The sequence below is a fragment of the Copadichromis virginalis genome, linkage group LG22 (genome assembly GCF_057382275.1).
Source record: "Copadichromis virginalis isolate Kocher_CV1m ecotype Utaka linkage group LG22, C_Virginalis_male_GT1.1, whole genome shotgun sequence".
NCBI classification, from domain to species: domain Eukaryota; kingdom Metazoa; phylum Chordata; class Actinopteri; order Cichliformes; family Cichlidae; genus Copadichromis; species Copadichromis virginalis.
In genome coordinates, this window is record NC_140638.1 from 34,027,065 (window position 1) to 34,045,491 (window position 18,427).

The 18,427-nt window shown below is 37.9% G+C and overlaps 1 protein-coding gene across 5 annotated transcripts in view; it reads right to left on the reverse strand.

The window, feature by feature from the left end:
- Nucleotides 1-18,427, reverse strand: part of phf14 (PHD finger protein 14) — a 139,773-nt gene that overhangs the window by 66,206 nt on the left and 55,140 nt on the right. For 4 of the 5 annotated variants that reach the window (XM_085446840.1, XM_085446839.1, XM_085446838.1 and 1 more), the window contains exons 13-16: nucleotides 17,586-17,717; nucleotides 15,849-15,999; nucleotides 2,984-3,046; nucleotides 654-775 (exon numbers count right to left, since the gene is read on the reverse strand). In XM_085446840.1, coding sequence (XP_085302966.1) covers nucleotides 654-775; nucleotides 2,984-3,046; nucleotides 15,849-15,999; nucleotides 17,586-17,717 — 468 coding nt within the window. Of the gene's footprint in view, nucleotides 1-649; nucleotides 776-2,983; nucleotides 3,047-15,848; nucleotides 16,000-17,585; nucleotides 17,718-18,427 lie in introns of those variants that run through there. The other variant, XM_085446842.1, reaches the window with a different exon arrangement.

Here is an 18,427-nt window from a genome sequence, read left to right on the forward strand (position 1 = left end):
ACCAACAAACAAACAAACACCCGCAGATTAGGACAGATGTTTTACAAAAATGAATGAAAAACACAAGTGACTTCATGCATCATCTTTGAATTTACAATAGAACGGCTAAAGTTATATTTCAACATAACCTTTTAAAAACTGATAAGGTGCTTAAAGTTACAAGTCTATGTGCACTCTAGAGCAACAAGACAATGTTCATGAAGGGAACTGTGTTCAGTGGGAAGTCTGAATAATTGGGAAAAAAAAATCTGAGGGTTTCATCACAGGGCAATGTCCCGACAAGGTCCCCATTATTACCAACTTTTTTTAAATTATTTCTTTCATAGAATGCCAAATGCCAAGAAGAATTCTGTTTATTAGACACCTGACATCAGGGGTAGAGGAAATTCTGCTGTTCATTATGCCTTAATGAACTGTGCAAATGTATGTGGCAGGTCAATATAGAGCGCCTATGGAGAAGAAATCGTCAACCCCCTCATTCTGCAGAGCATAGGCAGCCCGAGCCTAATGAAGACTGAACTTTAATCATCAGGAGGATATGGTTGCGTCATGGGACACACACACACACACACACACACACACACACACACACACACAAATAATAACCTCTGAGACTGAGACACACACACACACACACACTTGCATTACCTCACCTCACAAGGTTTTCATTGTCGCCTGGTCCTTTGCAGGTTGTACACTCAGTCCTCGTGTCATCAGCTTTTGGTTTTTTCTGCATTGCAGACTGGCGTTGTCGCCGTTCCCGTGGCAGAGGTTCCTATGGAAACAAGGCTGATTAGGAATGAGACCTGTATGAGTGCTTGTTGAGTAGTAAAAAATAATGAGTATTAAACTGGGGAAAGATGTGAAGTACATTAAAGCATTATTTCCACAATATAACTGATGAATGTGATAACTGGGGCAAGGCCCTATTGAAACTTTACATTAACTACTAAAACAGCTGTATGGATGCTATGCAGATGATTTCCAGTTTTATCTATCCATAAAGCCAGTTGACACACACCAATTAGTTAAACTGCATAAATGTCATAAAGACCTGGATGACCTCTAATTTCTGGCTTCTAAATTCAGATAAAACTGAAGTTGGTTATTGTACTCACCCCTAAAATGGTAAAAACATCGTGTCTAACTGTTGTGGTCCTGGGTCTTTGACCCAGTATTTTGAGTTTTGTTGTTGACTTGTGATTTATTTCTTTTGGATCTGAGATGATTTACTGTTCTAGTTCACTATCTTGTCCTTTGAGGATTACACTGTTCCCTGGCATTTCTGAGTTTGTTTGTCCTCTGTGCTCTTATGATTGTGTTATTTCTGTTTCGTGCCCAGTCTGTTCTAGTTTTGTCTCTGTCTCTTGTCCTCAGTGTTTCCTGTGGTAATCAGTCATCTGTTTATCTCCGGTCCCTGTGTCACGTTCAAACATCTTAGCCTGGGTCTCAGCATGTTTATTGGTCATATCCTGTTTTATTTTCATAGTCCCCTGTCTCATGTGCATGATATTCAGTTTTGCTTCTTATCAGTTAGATTCTGTTCAGCTGTGTTCCCAAGTGTGTCCACTTTGTCCTAATCTCCCTAATGTCCTTCCTCACTGATTACAAATGTGAACCAAGCAGTCACATTAATGGATCAGCATACACAGGAACATAATTCCTTTTATCTGTGCATGTGTTATTAAAAATGACATAAACATTAATATCCTGGAGCCTGTAAAATACAAAATTTTTGCATCTTTACTTGTTTAAGGCATACCTAAACCTCAGAAAATTCACAAAAAACTTAATGAATTGTTTTTTCAACATTAGCTCCTATAAAATGCAACTTTACTATAAAGTCTGTACCACGATTAGGAAACATGACAGATCAGATTAAAGCAACATGCCAGTAGTAATGACGTTTTCGTGAAATGAGTCCATCAGCCTATAGGAATATTTGCTCTGAGTTTATTACGTACCTGAGACAACATTCAGAACTTGGAATCATCCATGAGCATCCCAAAACCAAAATAGTTGAATTCATTTTTGCACATAGCACAATGGCAATTGCTATTAAACAGTGATTATCAGAATCAGGGCTGTCTAACGTGTTCATTAAAATCAACTGAACTGTGTATGTACAAAAGTTTCTACAACTCTGTCATGAGCACAACAAATTCTAAAAATAAACACCAACACATCAAGTTGTGCACTGTACAATCTTGTGTATAAGAATACAGATACACCGATCTACCCCTCAGTCTCCTAGTAGACACACATTTGCCTTGTTCACAAGATTTTCATAACACTTGACCTCTGACTTTGAGGTCAAAGTGACTGAGATTTGTCCAAGACTTCTTTTTGGACTTTCTTTGCAGATGCACCTATAGTATCAATCTCAAAATTCTAGTTGACTTCCTTCTTGAGTTATCACAGTCACAAGATTCTCTGACCTCTGACCTCAAACTCATCCAACATTGTCATAGATATACCTGTGATATCTATTTGAAGTTAATGCATTTACAAATTAGGTGTTCACCTGCCCACTGCCTGCCCGGCAGGATGACAACAATACCTCACCAGTGTTTTAAGCTAAGGGGTAAACAGCTTTGGTCTTATTAGCCCAGCTTGACCTTTTCTGTCAGTCTCGCAATCACAAACTTGGCAAAGGAGAGAAAAAAAAAAAAAAGCTTAAAAACATTTGCATTCTTCCTCTTACATTCTTAAAGTATGTATTGAAATCTGTACTGTGAGGAAAGTCAGTTCCTTTAAACAGTAGGATTCTTCTTGAAGAAACAATTAACTATTTTTTAATTTCAATAGAGGAACAATACTGGCAAATATGAGTAAGAAAAGACAAAAAACAAAAAAAACCCCTGGAATGACAGAATGCGACAAAGAAGCAAACATGGGCAGGTAGAAGAGCTTAACTGAATTTCTCAAGAACATGTTGTTTAGAACAATACCTTTTTTTCTGTAGAGAAATAAAGCAACAAACCTCAATTTTATCTTCTCGCTCCTCACAGACTGGAACTCTCTTCCTCTTCTGCCCTCTGGTTCTCTATTTAAAAAGATAAATTAAAAATCCGAGCGGTTGTAAATGGTTGAAATGGTAATGCCATACAAAATACAAAACAATACAATATAATTTTAAGAAGAAATTAAGACATTTTTATTTCTGGGTGGGTCAAAGCCTTGTCTGACACCTTATAGCTTGATTTTTCTCTGCTGAAATCCAGATCAGAGAAGAAATTAATTTTAGTAATCCAGGTGTTGGTTGCTTTATAAAAGGCTTTCAAGCAATGTGGCATTCTTGGTTCATTTCATTTGCCTTAGATTGTGTCCTTGAAGGAACAGGGAGGGGCTGCCAAAGGTAGCATGAAGAAGAGACATTGTATAACATGAAGACAAGGAACTCAAAGAGTCTTGAAATTAAATCTATGGAAGAGTACTGAAATGACAAACACGTGTCTTCCTACACCCTTGGTGGTTTGTGGACTGATCTGGCTGGGTCCTGGTTCGGTTCTGAGCTTTGGCCCCTGTGGGGACGTGGTCATGGAGGGTGGGGTAATCCTGCCCTACTGCTTCCAGGTGAGCATTGCTGCCCAGGTACAGGTCTTGTTGGTTCCAGGGAGCGCGGGTGGATGTTCTGCTGTGGTCGTTGACCCACTCTCTCAGGAGTGGTGGTCTTGGGTTTCTTGGACCTCTTCTGCGTGGGAGAGTGGTGGGGGTAGGGGGCTCGGGACTCTGCCAAGTCCTGGGCAATTCTTGGTTGCTAGGGTGACGAGCCTCTAGCGGGGTTGGCTGCCTCTCGCCCTTTGGCAATGGGCACCCCATCTGAGGTCTACCTCCTGCTCGGACAGACTCGCAGTTGTCGACAAAATGTGTAGCCTCAGGTCTTCGGTACTCATGGGGCCTGCGGATGGGTTGATCTCCTCGATCTATCTCTATCTGCCTTCGGCTCCTGGGGGCTGTCATTGCGGCTTCCCACCCTTATTATCAAATACACTTCGTGACAAAGTCACATACACAGACACTCAGTTTCGCTCAGACCCACACACACACACAGACACACACAAGAAGACTGTTGATTTATGTATCTGTGCATTTTCTAATTTTTGTGTACCAGTTGCTGTAGGTTTTGTTTTTTGTTGCAGCAGTTGACAGTACGGGGTCTGATCATTATCTAGGCAAGGCAAGGCAAGGCAAGTTTATTTGTATAGCACAATTCAACAACAAGGTGATTCAAAGTGCTTTACAGAGACATTAGAAACAAGAACAAATAAAAAGCATGATTTAAAATTGAATAAAACAAGCAAATAAACTAACTAACTAATTAACAAACAAACAAACAAACAACAGTATATAAAATCAAAACAGATAAAATCAGAACAGTAGATAAAATCAGTAGTTAAATGTAAGTTTTGAAATTTAAGCTTAAAGTGTGGATTTGGTGCTTTATTCAAATGCAGCTGAGAACAGGTGAGTCTTCAATTATAGTTAATTATAATTATAGTCATAGACAAACACAATCTGACACAATAATAGATGAACAGTTGTTTCTATCAGTATCTTCTCTTGTCTTTATCAAACAAACTGGGTATCTATTCACAGTCCACGCTGTATTATAACAGTGACCATAAACACATAACAGTAAGGAGATGCATAAGTATGGATGATATAATGATTAACATCATTTTGTTAAGAGATAAAATTCCTGGCACATGGAAACTTTATGTCATTATTGTTTCTCCTCTTTTAAATTTTACATTGGGTCAGTGTCAAATGTGCCAAAAAGGAGACACATGCTGTTACTTTTTTCAACAAGTCATGGACTGGAACTTTAAATATATAGCATTTTTGAAATATCTTATTTAAGTATATATATTATATTATGACTAAATCATGGCATTTCAAATTATTTTCATTTAATTTAAATGCATTGGTTAGGATTTCAGATATGCTTTTACCTTCGTAAGATATTTGGTCATATCGTAATAATTTTATTAAGTTATGCACTTTGTTATATTTATGTTGTGTTTAATCTTGTTTTTTTAATGTCTGCTACGACGAGAAATTGGTATTAATGTTCAAAGTTTGTTAAAGAAAGATGTTTTGGAAAAAGGATTAATCTGGGTTCATTAATCATTTCATTTGGCTCTCTATGCACGTATTACATTAGAAGCGCTGCAAAAAAACGGAAAAAAAATATCAATCTGCCTCTATGTATACACACACACACACACATACATACATATATATATATATATATATTTCTTCTACATAAAATGAAAAGTATTCTACTTTCACATAGAAACATTTTCATACAGTTTCTTCTTGGGGGCTAATTCAATTAACTTAGAAGGAAAAAACTTCATTCAGAGGGGGTGTTACTAAAAAAAAATGATAAGGTTTAGACTGTGAGCCAGCCAAGTAGATGAATTAAATGCTTTTATTTCGCAACTTCATTCACAGCACTGTTGGTAAACCCTTAAGCTACATTGGAAGCAATGACCAGAAACCAAAGATGGTGACTAGAAAGCAAAAAAAGCGAATGATATTCCATGACTTCAAGCGACTACGGATGAAATACCCGTGGATGCCACAAAGTGGACAAGCATAGAAATAAACCTTTCTGGTGTCCATTCTTCTCACAGAAAAAAGGATACCATAAGTTGAATACGAGTGTGAGAAAACAGAAAACACCTTATTTCAAGCAAATGTCTGAGCTGCTGGAGAGAGTTTAAAAGGGGAAGAAAAATTGACAACATATTTAAACAGATTGTGAAAACAATCCCATCTGTCGCCTTTGGCTCAGCACAACTTGCCAGATGGAGCACTTATCATTAAGAATGTTAACTGCAAGATTGCTGCCAATTGGCTCCTTCATAGTTCCTTTTCTCCTGTGAGTGAAGCACCAAATAAAAGGCTTGACATTATTTAATAATTTTTGTATTAAAGTAGTGCCAGTTAAAGTAATCTATAAACCCAGGGAGAACAGAGTGTAGCTGGATCAGCTGAAAAAGGTTCAGCCACATAGCATAGCTACTCTCAGGCTCTGCTCAGGTGAGGAAATTAAAAATGTGGGCAGTTCATACGTCCCAGGCAAAATCAATCTTTAATTAAGTACATCAGTGCATCTTTAAGAAGCATGAATTATTGCACAGGATTAGAAAAATTAACAGAGCATGAGAAGACACGCTAATTTCAATTTGCCACCTTTTTTCATTTGTCCACCTTATTCCGTAACTCAGGTAAAATTTAGGTGAAGGCGTCATTACAAAGGCTTCAGTGTTCTATTTCTAACTTAAAGAACAACTGACTGTTCTTTAAGTTATACTTTGTAATTATAAATATACACTGATTGGTTTGTAATTAGGCCTTCCAACAAATTAATATTTTCTCACAAAACTTTAGTTTTGTGAGAAAATATTAATTTGTGTCTGCACCTTCGACGCATGATATGAAGGATCATTTATCACCAAATAAGCAAAAATGTAAAGGAAAGAGGCAGCATGACTGTTATTTTGTATTAACCGGTGTCACAGATTAACTAGTGTTGATCAAACAGATTGGTTGTAGAATTGCTTCTCAGGAGCCACTACCAACAAAGCAGGAATGTGGTGAATACTTTGTCTTTACAAATGTGTGATGAACCGAAGATTTGAACCAAAATTTTGATTCATCAGTCCATAAAACCTCCTTCCAGTCTTCCATTGGCAGTGTTTCATGGCCCAGGCAAGCCTATTTGTCTTATTATGATGTCTTAGCAATGGCTTTCTTGCTGCAACTCGTCCTGTCAAACCTGCAGCTGGAATTCTTCTCTTCGCAGTTGAAACCGAGTCTTGCTTACTACGACCACTATTAAGCTGTGCTTGAAGCTGTTGTCCTGTGAGCAGCTTATCACACAAGCTGTTAACTCTCAGAAACTTGTCCTCTGATTTAGTTGTGGCTTTGGGTCTGTCAGACCTTTTCCTGTTAGTTTGTTTCTGAGAGACTTTTGATGGTGAAGAAAACTGTACTTACAGGCACCTTGATGTTCTTTGCAATTTCTCTGTAGGAAACACCTACATGTTATGATGGTCTGTCTCTCTTTTCATTGTTAATTGCCTTTTTCTCACCATTTTTGTAGCAACACACTACTCCTCTGCAGTACAATACTGTAGTTTTCCAGGCTTGATCAACCTCTATTGCTGAGGAACAGCTTTAAATTGTTAATCTATGTTGTGTTCCCTGAAAAAGGCCTTTTTGTATAATTCTGTTATTTTTCACTTTTGGTTAACCTTACCTTTAAAACCAACAAACAAACAAACATTTGTACCTTTGTACCATTTCAAACTATTCATTGGACTTGAACGACATGAACTGTAATAAATAACTGGAAAAATTGGGGTGTTCTAAAACTTTTGACTGGTAGTTTATATTTGTCAAAGTTACATGCTTCAAAACATTAAACCAATTTCAGCATTAGACAAAAATAATCTGCGTAAATACAAAATCCAGGTTTTCAATAATGATTTCATTTATTAAGAGAAAAAGCTAGCCAAACCTTCGTGGTCCTATATGAAAAATCAACTGCCCCCTAAACCTAAGAGATGGTTGTACCACGCCTGGCAGCAAGGGTCAAGCACTTGTGATAAACGGCAATGAGTCTTTCACATTGATGTGGAGGAACTTTGGCCCACAATTTTTGGCAGAATTGTTTTCATTCAGGCACATTCAAGGGTTTTGTCCCACCAGTCTGCAGAATATTTCCCCAAAAGTCTTGTGTATCATCAAAATGTGTTTTGCCTTGTGTTCATTTTGGCCAGCTATGGAACTCTCCCTCGGATATTTTTTCCCAGTGTGCGTCTCATTGCTGAATCAAGAACACTAACCTTAACTGAGACAAGTGAGGCCTGGAGATATTGTTCTGGATTTTGATACCTTATCCAGGAGGTCACGACCCAATGTGTTATTAGAATCATTTGATAGAAAGTTTGAAAGTTCGCCACAGTTTTCTCCATTTTTGTGGATAAGGGCTCTTACCTTGGTTTCCCTGGAGTCCCAAAGCCTTAGAAAGGACTTTGTAACCATTTCCAAAATCGCAAATGTCAATGATTTTGTTTCTCATCAGTTCTTGCGCTTGTTTAATTTTATCAGACAGGTTACACTTGAATTACTTCTCAGTTCAAGAGTTTTGACAGCAATCAGGGTAGGGTGCGGATAGTGAAACTGATATTCACTGTGATTAATCATAGTTAATTCATTTTAATGAAGTCCCTCATTGGTAAAATACCCCATGTTACAACCCTGTTGACAACAGCCAGCTTCGTAGAGGCCACAAAGGTGACATTTAGGTCTTTAGGTCGTGGCAAAATTCACTTTTTTTCTCCTTTCATTGTTTATTTTGTTTTTGTTTGGAAAGGAGATTGTGTCAAAGTCACATGCACTCTACTGGAAGCTGGGCACAGTTGGAATCCTGCAATCTAAAGTGCCTTTATAAAGTGCCTTAAGTGCCTTTATTTATAGGTACAGCTATTTTTTCTGTCACTTTCAGTTTTTTATATGTTTCAAGGATGAAAGCTTCTGCTTTAAAAAAAACCCCAAAACGGTTGCTTGTTATTACATAATAGTTCATAAGCAGTACTGTATTGAGTTTTAGGATCTTCTAAACTAAAATAAACAGGATGAAATAATTTGGAATTTATTTGGGGTAAGTCCTTGACTAACTTTTGTCAATATCAAATAAACTGAGAACTAAAAGGAAATTCTCAATCTCTCCTTGTTGTATAGCTGAGCTTTTCAAACAGTTTTAACAGCCTTGAGGCGACTTTTGTTGTGATTTGGCGCTATATAAATAAAATTGAATTGAATTGAATTGAATTGAGTTACTTTATTCTGACAAAAGCCGAATGATGAATTAGCGCTTCCAGTCAGAGATTAAGCTGCACCGCTTTACTGTATTTCCAGACTTGCTTTCGGCACAATTTACAGTGCGCGCTACTCTGTTTTTTTGTCAGACTTGAAATAGCCGAAATACCTTCACACTACGAAACTTCTATGGCTCTTCCGTTCGACAATCTCTCCGGCATTGGAACCATCATCTGTTTTCTCTTCGGTAACGCTCTCGGTTGATTTTTCTAGTCGGCACACTCATTTCCTCCATTCCCCGGGTGGAATGGCGGTTGACTGCTTCCCAAACAAATACAGCATGGCACTTGTGCTGTACGTAACAAGTCACGTGACGTGACGCTGCGGCTGTGATTGGTTCGGCTCTGCGCTACTTAATTTGGATTGGCTGTTCTTTTTTTTTCTTTTCTTTTTTTTAAGAGGACAAGAGTGGTGAGGTCTATCGCAATAGTTTAATTTTTCTATCGAGAAAAAGTTATTTCGCAATACATATCGTTATCGTTCTATCGCCCAGCTCTAGTTGTTAGAATTTATTTAATATTACTTTCTACACCAGGATCTTTTTCTACGTAGCTGACGGCTGGTAACTGTCTAGCAAAGTTTAGCCAGGGGGGCCGATAAGGATTGAACAGTGAAAAGGGGGCACAAAGACATACTTTTCTTTCATATTCTCAGTTAAAATGTCGAGCTTTTAATAAATAATTATCTGAATTTTACACCCAAAGTTTTAATCTGATGTAAGATGTATAGAAGTCCATTACTGTATATAGTAACTATTAAGTCTAATATACCCTAGTAAGCTATAGTACTATTTCCATCTGTGCAGTCTGCAATTCTGTTGAAGAAAGATGTTGAATCTATTTATTATTTCTTGAAAAATAATTGATTTCTGTGCATTTTTTTCCCACACTGCATCAAATTAAAGTTGATTACGTTGATTAAGCATCATGAGGTGGAGGGTGGTTCCCTATTTTTTTTTTTTTTTTTTGCTGGCAGTTTGCAACCCTATTAGTTAGGTTGCTTACTCTTTAAAATACAGTGGGGCAAAAAAGTATTTAGTCAGCCACCGATTGTGCAAGTTCCCCCACCTAAAATGATGACAGAGGTCAGTAATTTGCACCAGAGGTACACTTCAACTGTGAGAGACAGAATGTGAAAAAAAAATCCATGAATCCACATGGTAGGATTTGTAAAGAATTTATTGGTAAATCAGGGTGGAAAATAAGTATTTGGTCAATAAGAAAAATACAACTCAATACTTTGTAACATAACCTTTGTTGGCAATAACAGAGGTCAAACGTTTACTATAGGTCTTTACCAGGTTTGCACACACAGTAGCTGGTATTTTGGCCCATTCCTCCATGCAGATCTTCTCGAGAGCAGTGATGTTTTGGGGCTGTCGCCGAGCAACACGGACTTTCAACTCCCGCCACAGATTTTCTATGGGGTTGAGGTCTGGAGACTGGCTAGGCCACTCCAGGACTTTCAAATGCTTCTTACGGAGCCACTCCTTTGTTGCCCGGGCGGTGTGTTTTGGATCATTGTCATGTTGGAAGACCCAGCCTCGTTTCATCTTCAAAGTTCTCACTGATGGAAGGAGGTTTTGGCTCAAAATCTCACGATACATGGCCCCATTCATTCTGTCCTTAACACGGATCAGTCGTCCTGTCCCCTTGGCAGAAAAACAGCCCCATAGCATGATGTTTCCACCCCCATGCTTCACAGTAGGTATGGTGTTCTTGGGATGCAACTCAGTATTCTTCTTCCTCCAAACACGACGAGTTGAGTTTATACCAAAGAGTTCTACTTTGGTTTCATCTGACCACATGACATTCTCCCAATCCTCTGCTGTATCATCCATGTGCTCTCTGGCAAACTTCAGACGGGCCTGGACATGCACTGGCTTCAGCAGCGGAACACGTCTGGCACTGCGGGATTTGATTCCCTGCCGTTGTAGTGTGTTACTGATGGTGACCTTTGTTACTTTGGTCCCAGCTCTCTGCAGGTCATTCACCAGGTCCCCCCGTGTGGTTCTGGGATCTTTGCTCACCGTTCTCATGATCATTTTGACCCCACGGGATGAGATCTTGCGTGGAGCCCCAGATCGAGGGAGATTATCAGTGGTCTTGTATGTCTTCCATTTTCTGATGATTGCTCCCACAGTTGATTTTTTCACACCAAGCTGCTTGCCTATTGTAGATTCACTCTTCCCAGTCTGGTGCAGGTCTACAATACTTTTCCTGGTTGTCCTTCGAAAGCTCTTTGGTCTTGGCCATGGCGGAGTTTGGAGTCTGACTGTTTGAGGCTGTGGACAGGTGTCTTTTATACAGATGATGAGTTCAAACAGGTGCCATTCATACAGGTAACGAGTGGGGGACAGAAAAGCTTCTTACAGACGACGTTACAGGTCTGTGAGAGCCAGAGATTTTCCTTGTTTGAGGTGACCAAATACTTATTTTCCACCCTAATTTACGAATAAATTCTTTACAAATCCTACCATGTGAATTCATGGATTTTTTTTCCACATTCTGTCTCTCACAGTTGAAGTGTACCTCTGGTGCAAATTACTGACCTCTGTCATCATTTTAAGTGGGGGAACTTGCACAATCGGTGGCTGACTAAATACTTTTTTGCCCCACTGTACCAGAATAGGGAGGATGGAGCAGGTTTAAGTTTATTAGATTGATCAGTTTTGCTGAACTATGAAATATTTTGGGTGCAGTGTATGTTTTGCATAAAGGTATAACAGAATAGCTTTAGTGTTTTGTTTTTTTTTTGTTGTTGTTTTTTTTAAACTTGAGTATGAACTTATACAAAATGCAGCAAGATATTAAAAAAAAAACATTTTTATTGATTAAAAAACACTATATCGGATTCATATCGGTATCGGCCGATATCCAAATTTATGATATCGGTATCGGACATAAAAAAAGTCATATCGTGCCATTTCTAGTTCTAACATACTCCCATTTCATAGATAGACTTCAGGCTCTTCTCACCACTCTGTGTTACTGACTCAGCTGGAAGAACCCAATGAAAAATTTTCTTGAATTCCAAGTGAGAACCTCTAGATCACATATTTACTAGAGAAAAAACAATTACTAACAATTCGAGAAGCGGTGAAGGAAGCCATGACATCAGGGATGTCGCTCTTTTGAACTGAACTAACAGCAGAGTTAAACTGGAAAAATACAAGAAACTGTGCATCATCGGAACAACTGAGAAATGCACTGGAGAAATAGATGAGGACATGAACGAAGCGTCTTACCTTGAAGGATGCTACTGATGTAATATTATTAGAATTGATGGTATTCCAGAGGGTGCAGAAGGCACCTCCACTGTCGCTTTTATAAAAAAAATCTGATGAAGTTGGAACTGGCTTGAAAACACTAAGCTGAACCAAGAGTGTGACCTGGGAATAGAGTGAGCACACTGGGCCCTTGTGCCAAAGGTGATACACGCGAATCTTATTAGGCTAAATCTCAGGGGTCAAAACTTTGCATTTGCATCTTTTCCATTCTCTAATTTGACTATGCCCCCTAACTTTTATTTGGATTCCCATACTGTCACTCTGATTTTGTTTGAACATTATAGTAGAATGACATTTTAGGAATAGCCATATTCTTCTCTTCTTGTTTTAACCATAAATACTGATGCTTCTGAATCTACCTCCAAGCTTTGTTTTTTATTTTTTTCTCTTTTCTCACTTAAAACTGGGAACCTCATTTGTTGGCTGCAAGGTTTTGGATTATGCTATTTGTGTTCATTTTGAGGTCTGTGATAATAAATGCAGTTTCTTTTTTTTTTTTTAACCCTTTAAGACCTACCATAGAACCAAGTTCGCCAGAGCTTATATTATATTTTTACATGCTGTGGAGCCATTTTTGGGAGCATTTCAAGTTGCTATACATCAATACAACCATTATAGCCCAAACTTTAATAATATGTCTGCATTAGGTGCATAGTAATTACATAAATTGCAAAAAAGTGCAATAAACTACAAAAAAAATTGAAAATCGTTTTTGTTTTTTTAACATATATTTCTAGTTAGAGAAATTTAAGAGGCTTATCCCTCAAAACTGTAAATACAAAAAAGTTACACAAACTAGTTTCCCACCACAGGAAATTTATTTTGAGTGTCTTCATAGTTTTATTTTTGAAATACACCAATTTTTATATACTGCAGGAAAAACGAAAATAAATATTATAGTGCAAATTTGCAAAATAACAGCATATGCATCAAAATAAACTATTTCCAGCAGTGCAATATGAGTCTTAAGCATCCCAGAAACGACACCGAAAGTCATAAAGTCAAACATAACTTTTTAAAACACATAACAAGTAAAACACAAGCTCATAAGGCCCCGATCGTAAAAAACTACATTTCCGCAAAATGACGTCACTTCCGGTTTCGGGCAGGTCATGCGGTCATGTGATAGTTCGCGCTGATGGACGTAGGAAGTGTTACAAACAGCTGATGGATCGGCGAAGCGTGTTTCTGGAATATCATGTTTTTGTTGCTGCAAGTGATTTTTATGCAGTTTTTGCAAAGCTATATGTGGAAGGAAACTGTGACCTAGGACAAGCTGATGGCATAAGATGTAAGTACAACTCCTCCAGTTTCATATGCAAAAAAAATTATTGCGCTAGCTTACTTGGTTGCAGAGCTACCGGGATTTAAAAATAGTTACGCAAAACAGAGCGTGCCCGCTCCGATCGGCTGTAAAGGGTTAAAGATAGCTATCAAAAAACTTTAAAAAAAAAAAGAGAGAGTTTTCACACACTTTCACATCTTCTAGAAGCAGGAAGAAGAGAGGAGTGAACCATATAAGGCTTATATGATTTAGTCATGAAAGTGGCCACTTTCATATATTGTTTTAGTAAGTTTTCAAAACATACTAGTTTCATTTATATACTTTTTCTAGGGATCATATCTTTTTTTCACTCTTGTATGCTTTTCATACAAGTTTCACACAAGACAGATACAAACTTTATAAGATTTATATATATCTTTTCCATATGGCAGTCAAAAAACGAGGGGCTACCTCTGTAGCATGGAAATGGTTTGGTTATGAAAAGTCTGACACAGACCAGATAAAACTGTACTATGCAATTATGCTGCAAACCGGTCCCCCACCTCAGACTCAAACACAGCAAATCTCTTCTACCACCGATGCAAAAATCATGTGAAAGAGTATGAAGAGAGTTTACTGATGAGAAGAAAAAAAGAGCTGCCAGGTGCTCCAAATAAACCTTAGACTCAAACGTTAGAACAGGCTTTTCCCCGCAGCACGCCGTGTAATAAATACTCACAAAGAAAATGGCGGCCCGAGATTCACAGAATTTACAGAAAATGCACTATTTTGTGATATAAATGCTTCAATGGCTATCAGTTTGTCAGTTTGACTCTAAAGTGCTGTACTGTATGTTTGTAAGTTTTCTCCCCAACAAACACAACAATGTCGACAAAACGTCGAGTGGGTGCCTTTGGCTTGATTCTATAGTACTGCATTTATTTTTCTACAAGGTTTGAACTTAGAGAGTGTTTAAACAAGAGAGAAAAGTGTGAAAATGTTCCTGCCTGTCTGAGAAAAGTGTATAAAGTGTGTAGTGAGGGGTTTTACAGCCTTAAAACATCTATAATAATTGTAAAAAATAAAGTCGGCTACTTTGCGGATCACTTATCGCAGGTTATTGTTAGAACATAACTACCGCGATAACGAGGGACCGCTGTAGTTATATATAGTTAGCTAGTGAAGCAGACTGCAAAACCTTGATGATCACACAATTTTTTTAATTATCTTTTTTTTTTTTTGCAGACAGGGAATACTGTATATGATTTCGTTGATTTTATCCCAAAATCTCGTTTCTTCCTTTTCTGTGCATGTTACCTGTTGTTTGACTGTTTAATTTGGAAAATAGAAGTAAAAGGGAAAAAAACAACAACAAAAAAACTATCACCATGTGGGCAAAAATACGTTTGCCTTAGAGGCCTGGATACAAAGCGCACACACACACACACACACACACACACACACACACACACAAAACAAAAAAAAACAACAACATCATATGTATATACATACATATACATATATAAATAAATATGTACACTGATAATAACTGTGCCAAATGTGGTCATATCTAATCTGATATTTCTATTTGATTAGAAGTGTACAGACTAGTGTCCAGCTTTAATCACAAGGGGCTTAACTTTTTACTTTAGCATCAACACCATCTGGAACCAGAAAGATGAAACCTTAAAAAAAAAAAAAGTAGACCAAGTGACGGGTTGCAGAAAGTCAATAAATATGCCATCTTTTAGCTTAAAAAAAAAACAATAAATGAACTGAGCAACATAGTCAAAAGTGTTTAACATTCTGTTTCTTTGGATTACTCACTGTACTTCTGAGCCGACATGCTGGTTTTTAAATTCCTATTTATAACCACAAAACCTATACACATAAACAATGTTATCTTTGCTAGAGATCAGAATTACTGAGACTGAGGATTTTAATGAGTAACAGCACAGACCTACTGCTTTTAAAACATGTCTCTATGGAGCCCATCTGTTTAGTCTGTTCAAACTGGGTTTGTACCTTCCTACTCTTGTTTCTCATCAAACACAGTGAATCAAAAAGGAACAACTTTTTGATTCAAGTTCATTTTCTTCTCTTTTATTATTTTGAGTTCCACCAGGAGAACGCCTGTGTGTTTTTTGTATGCAGTAACACTGTTTATATTGCATGCGTGAGATCACCGTGTGCAACGTACTGATAACCTTAGAAGAAGAGGGAACTAATGGGAACGCAAGTTAATTATTTGTAATCAATATGAATGTGTCAGTTAGCCAGTGACAACATGAGATACACTGTAATTAGAGTGGAGGAACAATAGAGCATGCAAACCTTTTGCACATTTTAGCTAATATGAGCTGGTTCCAGTGTGTCAGTACACACAGTGCCTCTTACTTGATGTTTCTTGGGCTCTGGTGACATCTCCTGTGGGATGAATTTGATCGGTCCTTTGATCTGCCTCCTGGACCTCTTGGTGCCATCTGGTAACGTCTCCATGGCAATATCAGCTTCATCGCTGCTGGCTTGGTCACACTCAGAGCATTGCCTAAGGAAATTGAAAACGACTTGACTCATTTAATTGAATTAATTTTTTTCTTTTTTAATCATACACCTAAATCTTCAGTCTTTAATGTAACGATTAGTTGATTGTGTTTACAAACAGACAATGCGGTGCACATCGCAAATTAGCTCACATAGACACATTAGTTGTGCCGCTTCTTAATGATGGTATCTTAGCTAACAAGCCCAACTACCAGATTCAACTTGTAATTGGCTAAAAATCACTTAGTCTGGTGAGAGGGACGTTGCTAGCTGTCAGTTTTTTCAAGCAATGCTCAAATTTCCACATTCCGACCCTTCAGGAGCTGTCCACTCAGCACAGCAACTGTTAATATAGAGCGTTATTAAATTTATTGCTAATGCAATTATATGGCACATTGACTTCTGAGGAAATTTTAGATGGCACTCGTCATCAAAAAGGTTGCCTACCCCTGGTCTAGCATAAACACAATATACAGTTCCCTGTTAGTGTAGGAAATGGAAATCAGCCGAGACAGCTCTGAAACATCTGCTTACATCTTGTTGAATTCATTTGCGTAAATCAAAAAAGAGCAGCAGGTCCTCTGCCTGTACAGTAAGAATCTGCCCCGCTCACATTAAAAATTATTGCGAGTGGTGCTTCTTTTCTCCAAGCTGAGCCATTACAACCGATGTTAGAGTTTCCCACCTGCTGAATGTCATTTTAACCCCTGACTGTTCAGATGTGGAGACAAACTAACACTCTACAACGTAGGCAACAGAAAATAGCTATTTTTTAAAATTGTTTTACTCATTGTTTTCTACATAATAGAATGAAGCTGAGTACATTATGAGTACATTAAAATTAGAATGTGGATTTGAATAACATTTGTATTCTAATGTACTAGTATTAATTCAAAAATTAAATACGAAAATATGAATACTGCAGAAGATTTAATTACTTTTGCATAAAAACAGAATAGGTAGAATTGTCATTCAAAGAGCTACTTTTTACTTTTTTACTTTCAGACCATTTACTTTTTCACTTTTAACTGAGTAAAAAAAGTTTAGTATTTTTTAACACAGATTTTTGTACTTTTGCTTAAGTAAAGAGTCTCAGTAAATTTGCCGCTTCTGGTTATTATAAATCTCCGGCTCTCTTCCACAGCTTGTCTTTGTCCTGTCGTCTTCCCCTCACCTCCAACCAGTCGCTGCAGATGGCCGCCCCTCCCTGAGCCTGGTTCTGCTGGAGGTTTCTCCCTGTTAAAAGGGAGTTTTTACCTTCCCACTGTGGCCAAACTGCTTGTTCATAGGGGGTCATATGATTGTGGTTCTCTCTGCTTTCTCTGAATTATTGTAGGATCTTTACTCTTCTTTTTAATATAAAGCCACTTGAGGCAGCTGTTGTTGTGTGCTATATAAATAAAATTGAATGAACTGAATTGCACTTAAGGAAATGAGAAATGGGGTTAATGTGTGACTTTCACTAATGACTGTTTTGTGCCAGTTTTATCTCATATGACTCACAACAACGGATGCTGTCAGCTGCTCAAATTAGATCACTTTTCATGGTGTTTAGGGGAGAGCCTCAGGGTCCACTTAAACCCAACTTACCAATAGCTGTTCTTGGTCTTCTTGGGCATTCGTGTTAGTGGTGGCTCCAGGCAGCCCAGGTGGTAGTAGAGCTTGCATGTGTCACACAGTACAAGCAGATGTTGGTCCTGGTTTTTTTTACAAATTCCGCAGCTGCAGAAATACATCAGGTTTCAGTGAGTATGAGAAATAATGAGCATGAGAAAAGGTTGTTGCTTTTTGTTTTATTTTTGTTTTATAACAAAATTTCTCTAACTGTATAATGAATTCCAACAGGAAAGAGGGAAAGAGCCTCCGTGTTTTACAGATGATACTCACTGATGTATCGCGCTTTTGATCTCCTCTGTACATATTGAAAACAATTTGATTCATCACTCCGTAACACCAGTTGCCACGGATTTTCAGTCCAGTTATGCTATTTAAGTATAACCTCATTTCCCCATTTCCCTTCCTTAAGAAGGGCTTCTTGACAGACACCCATCAAGTGAGACCTTTTCTTATTAGGCTTCAGTAAACAGCTGATGGATCAGCTGAAGGGCCAGATGCTTCTGTCGGGTCCTATGTCAGGTTTTTGTTTCCCATTTCTTAAAAGACTTTCACAGACGTTGTTTATCAGCTACAGGTAGCTTTTAGACCCATCACTTCCACATGCACTACTCCAATTTCCTCAAATATTGCATGAGCACACTTCATCCACACTGAGATATCCCATGTTGTCAGCTCAAGCTCTTTGGGAATCACTGTGAAGTTTTATATTATAGAAGTCTGTCAGACTGTTATCTTTGGTATTTTATAGAAATGTGATTTTGGGTTTAAAACAGAATGATGTCCGTCTTCACTTGCATTAACATGTCTTCAGACCT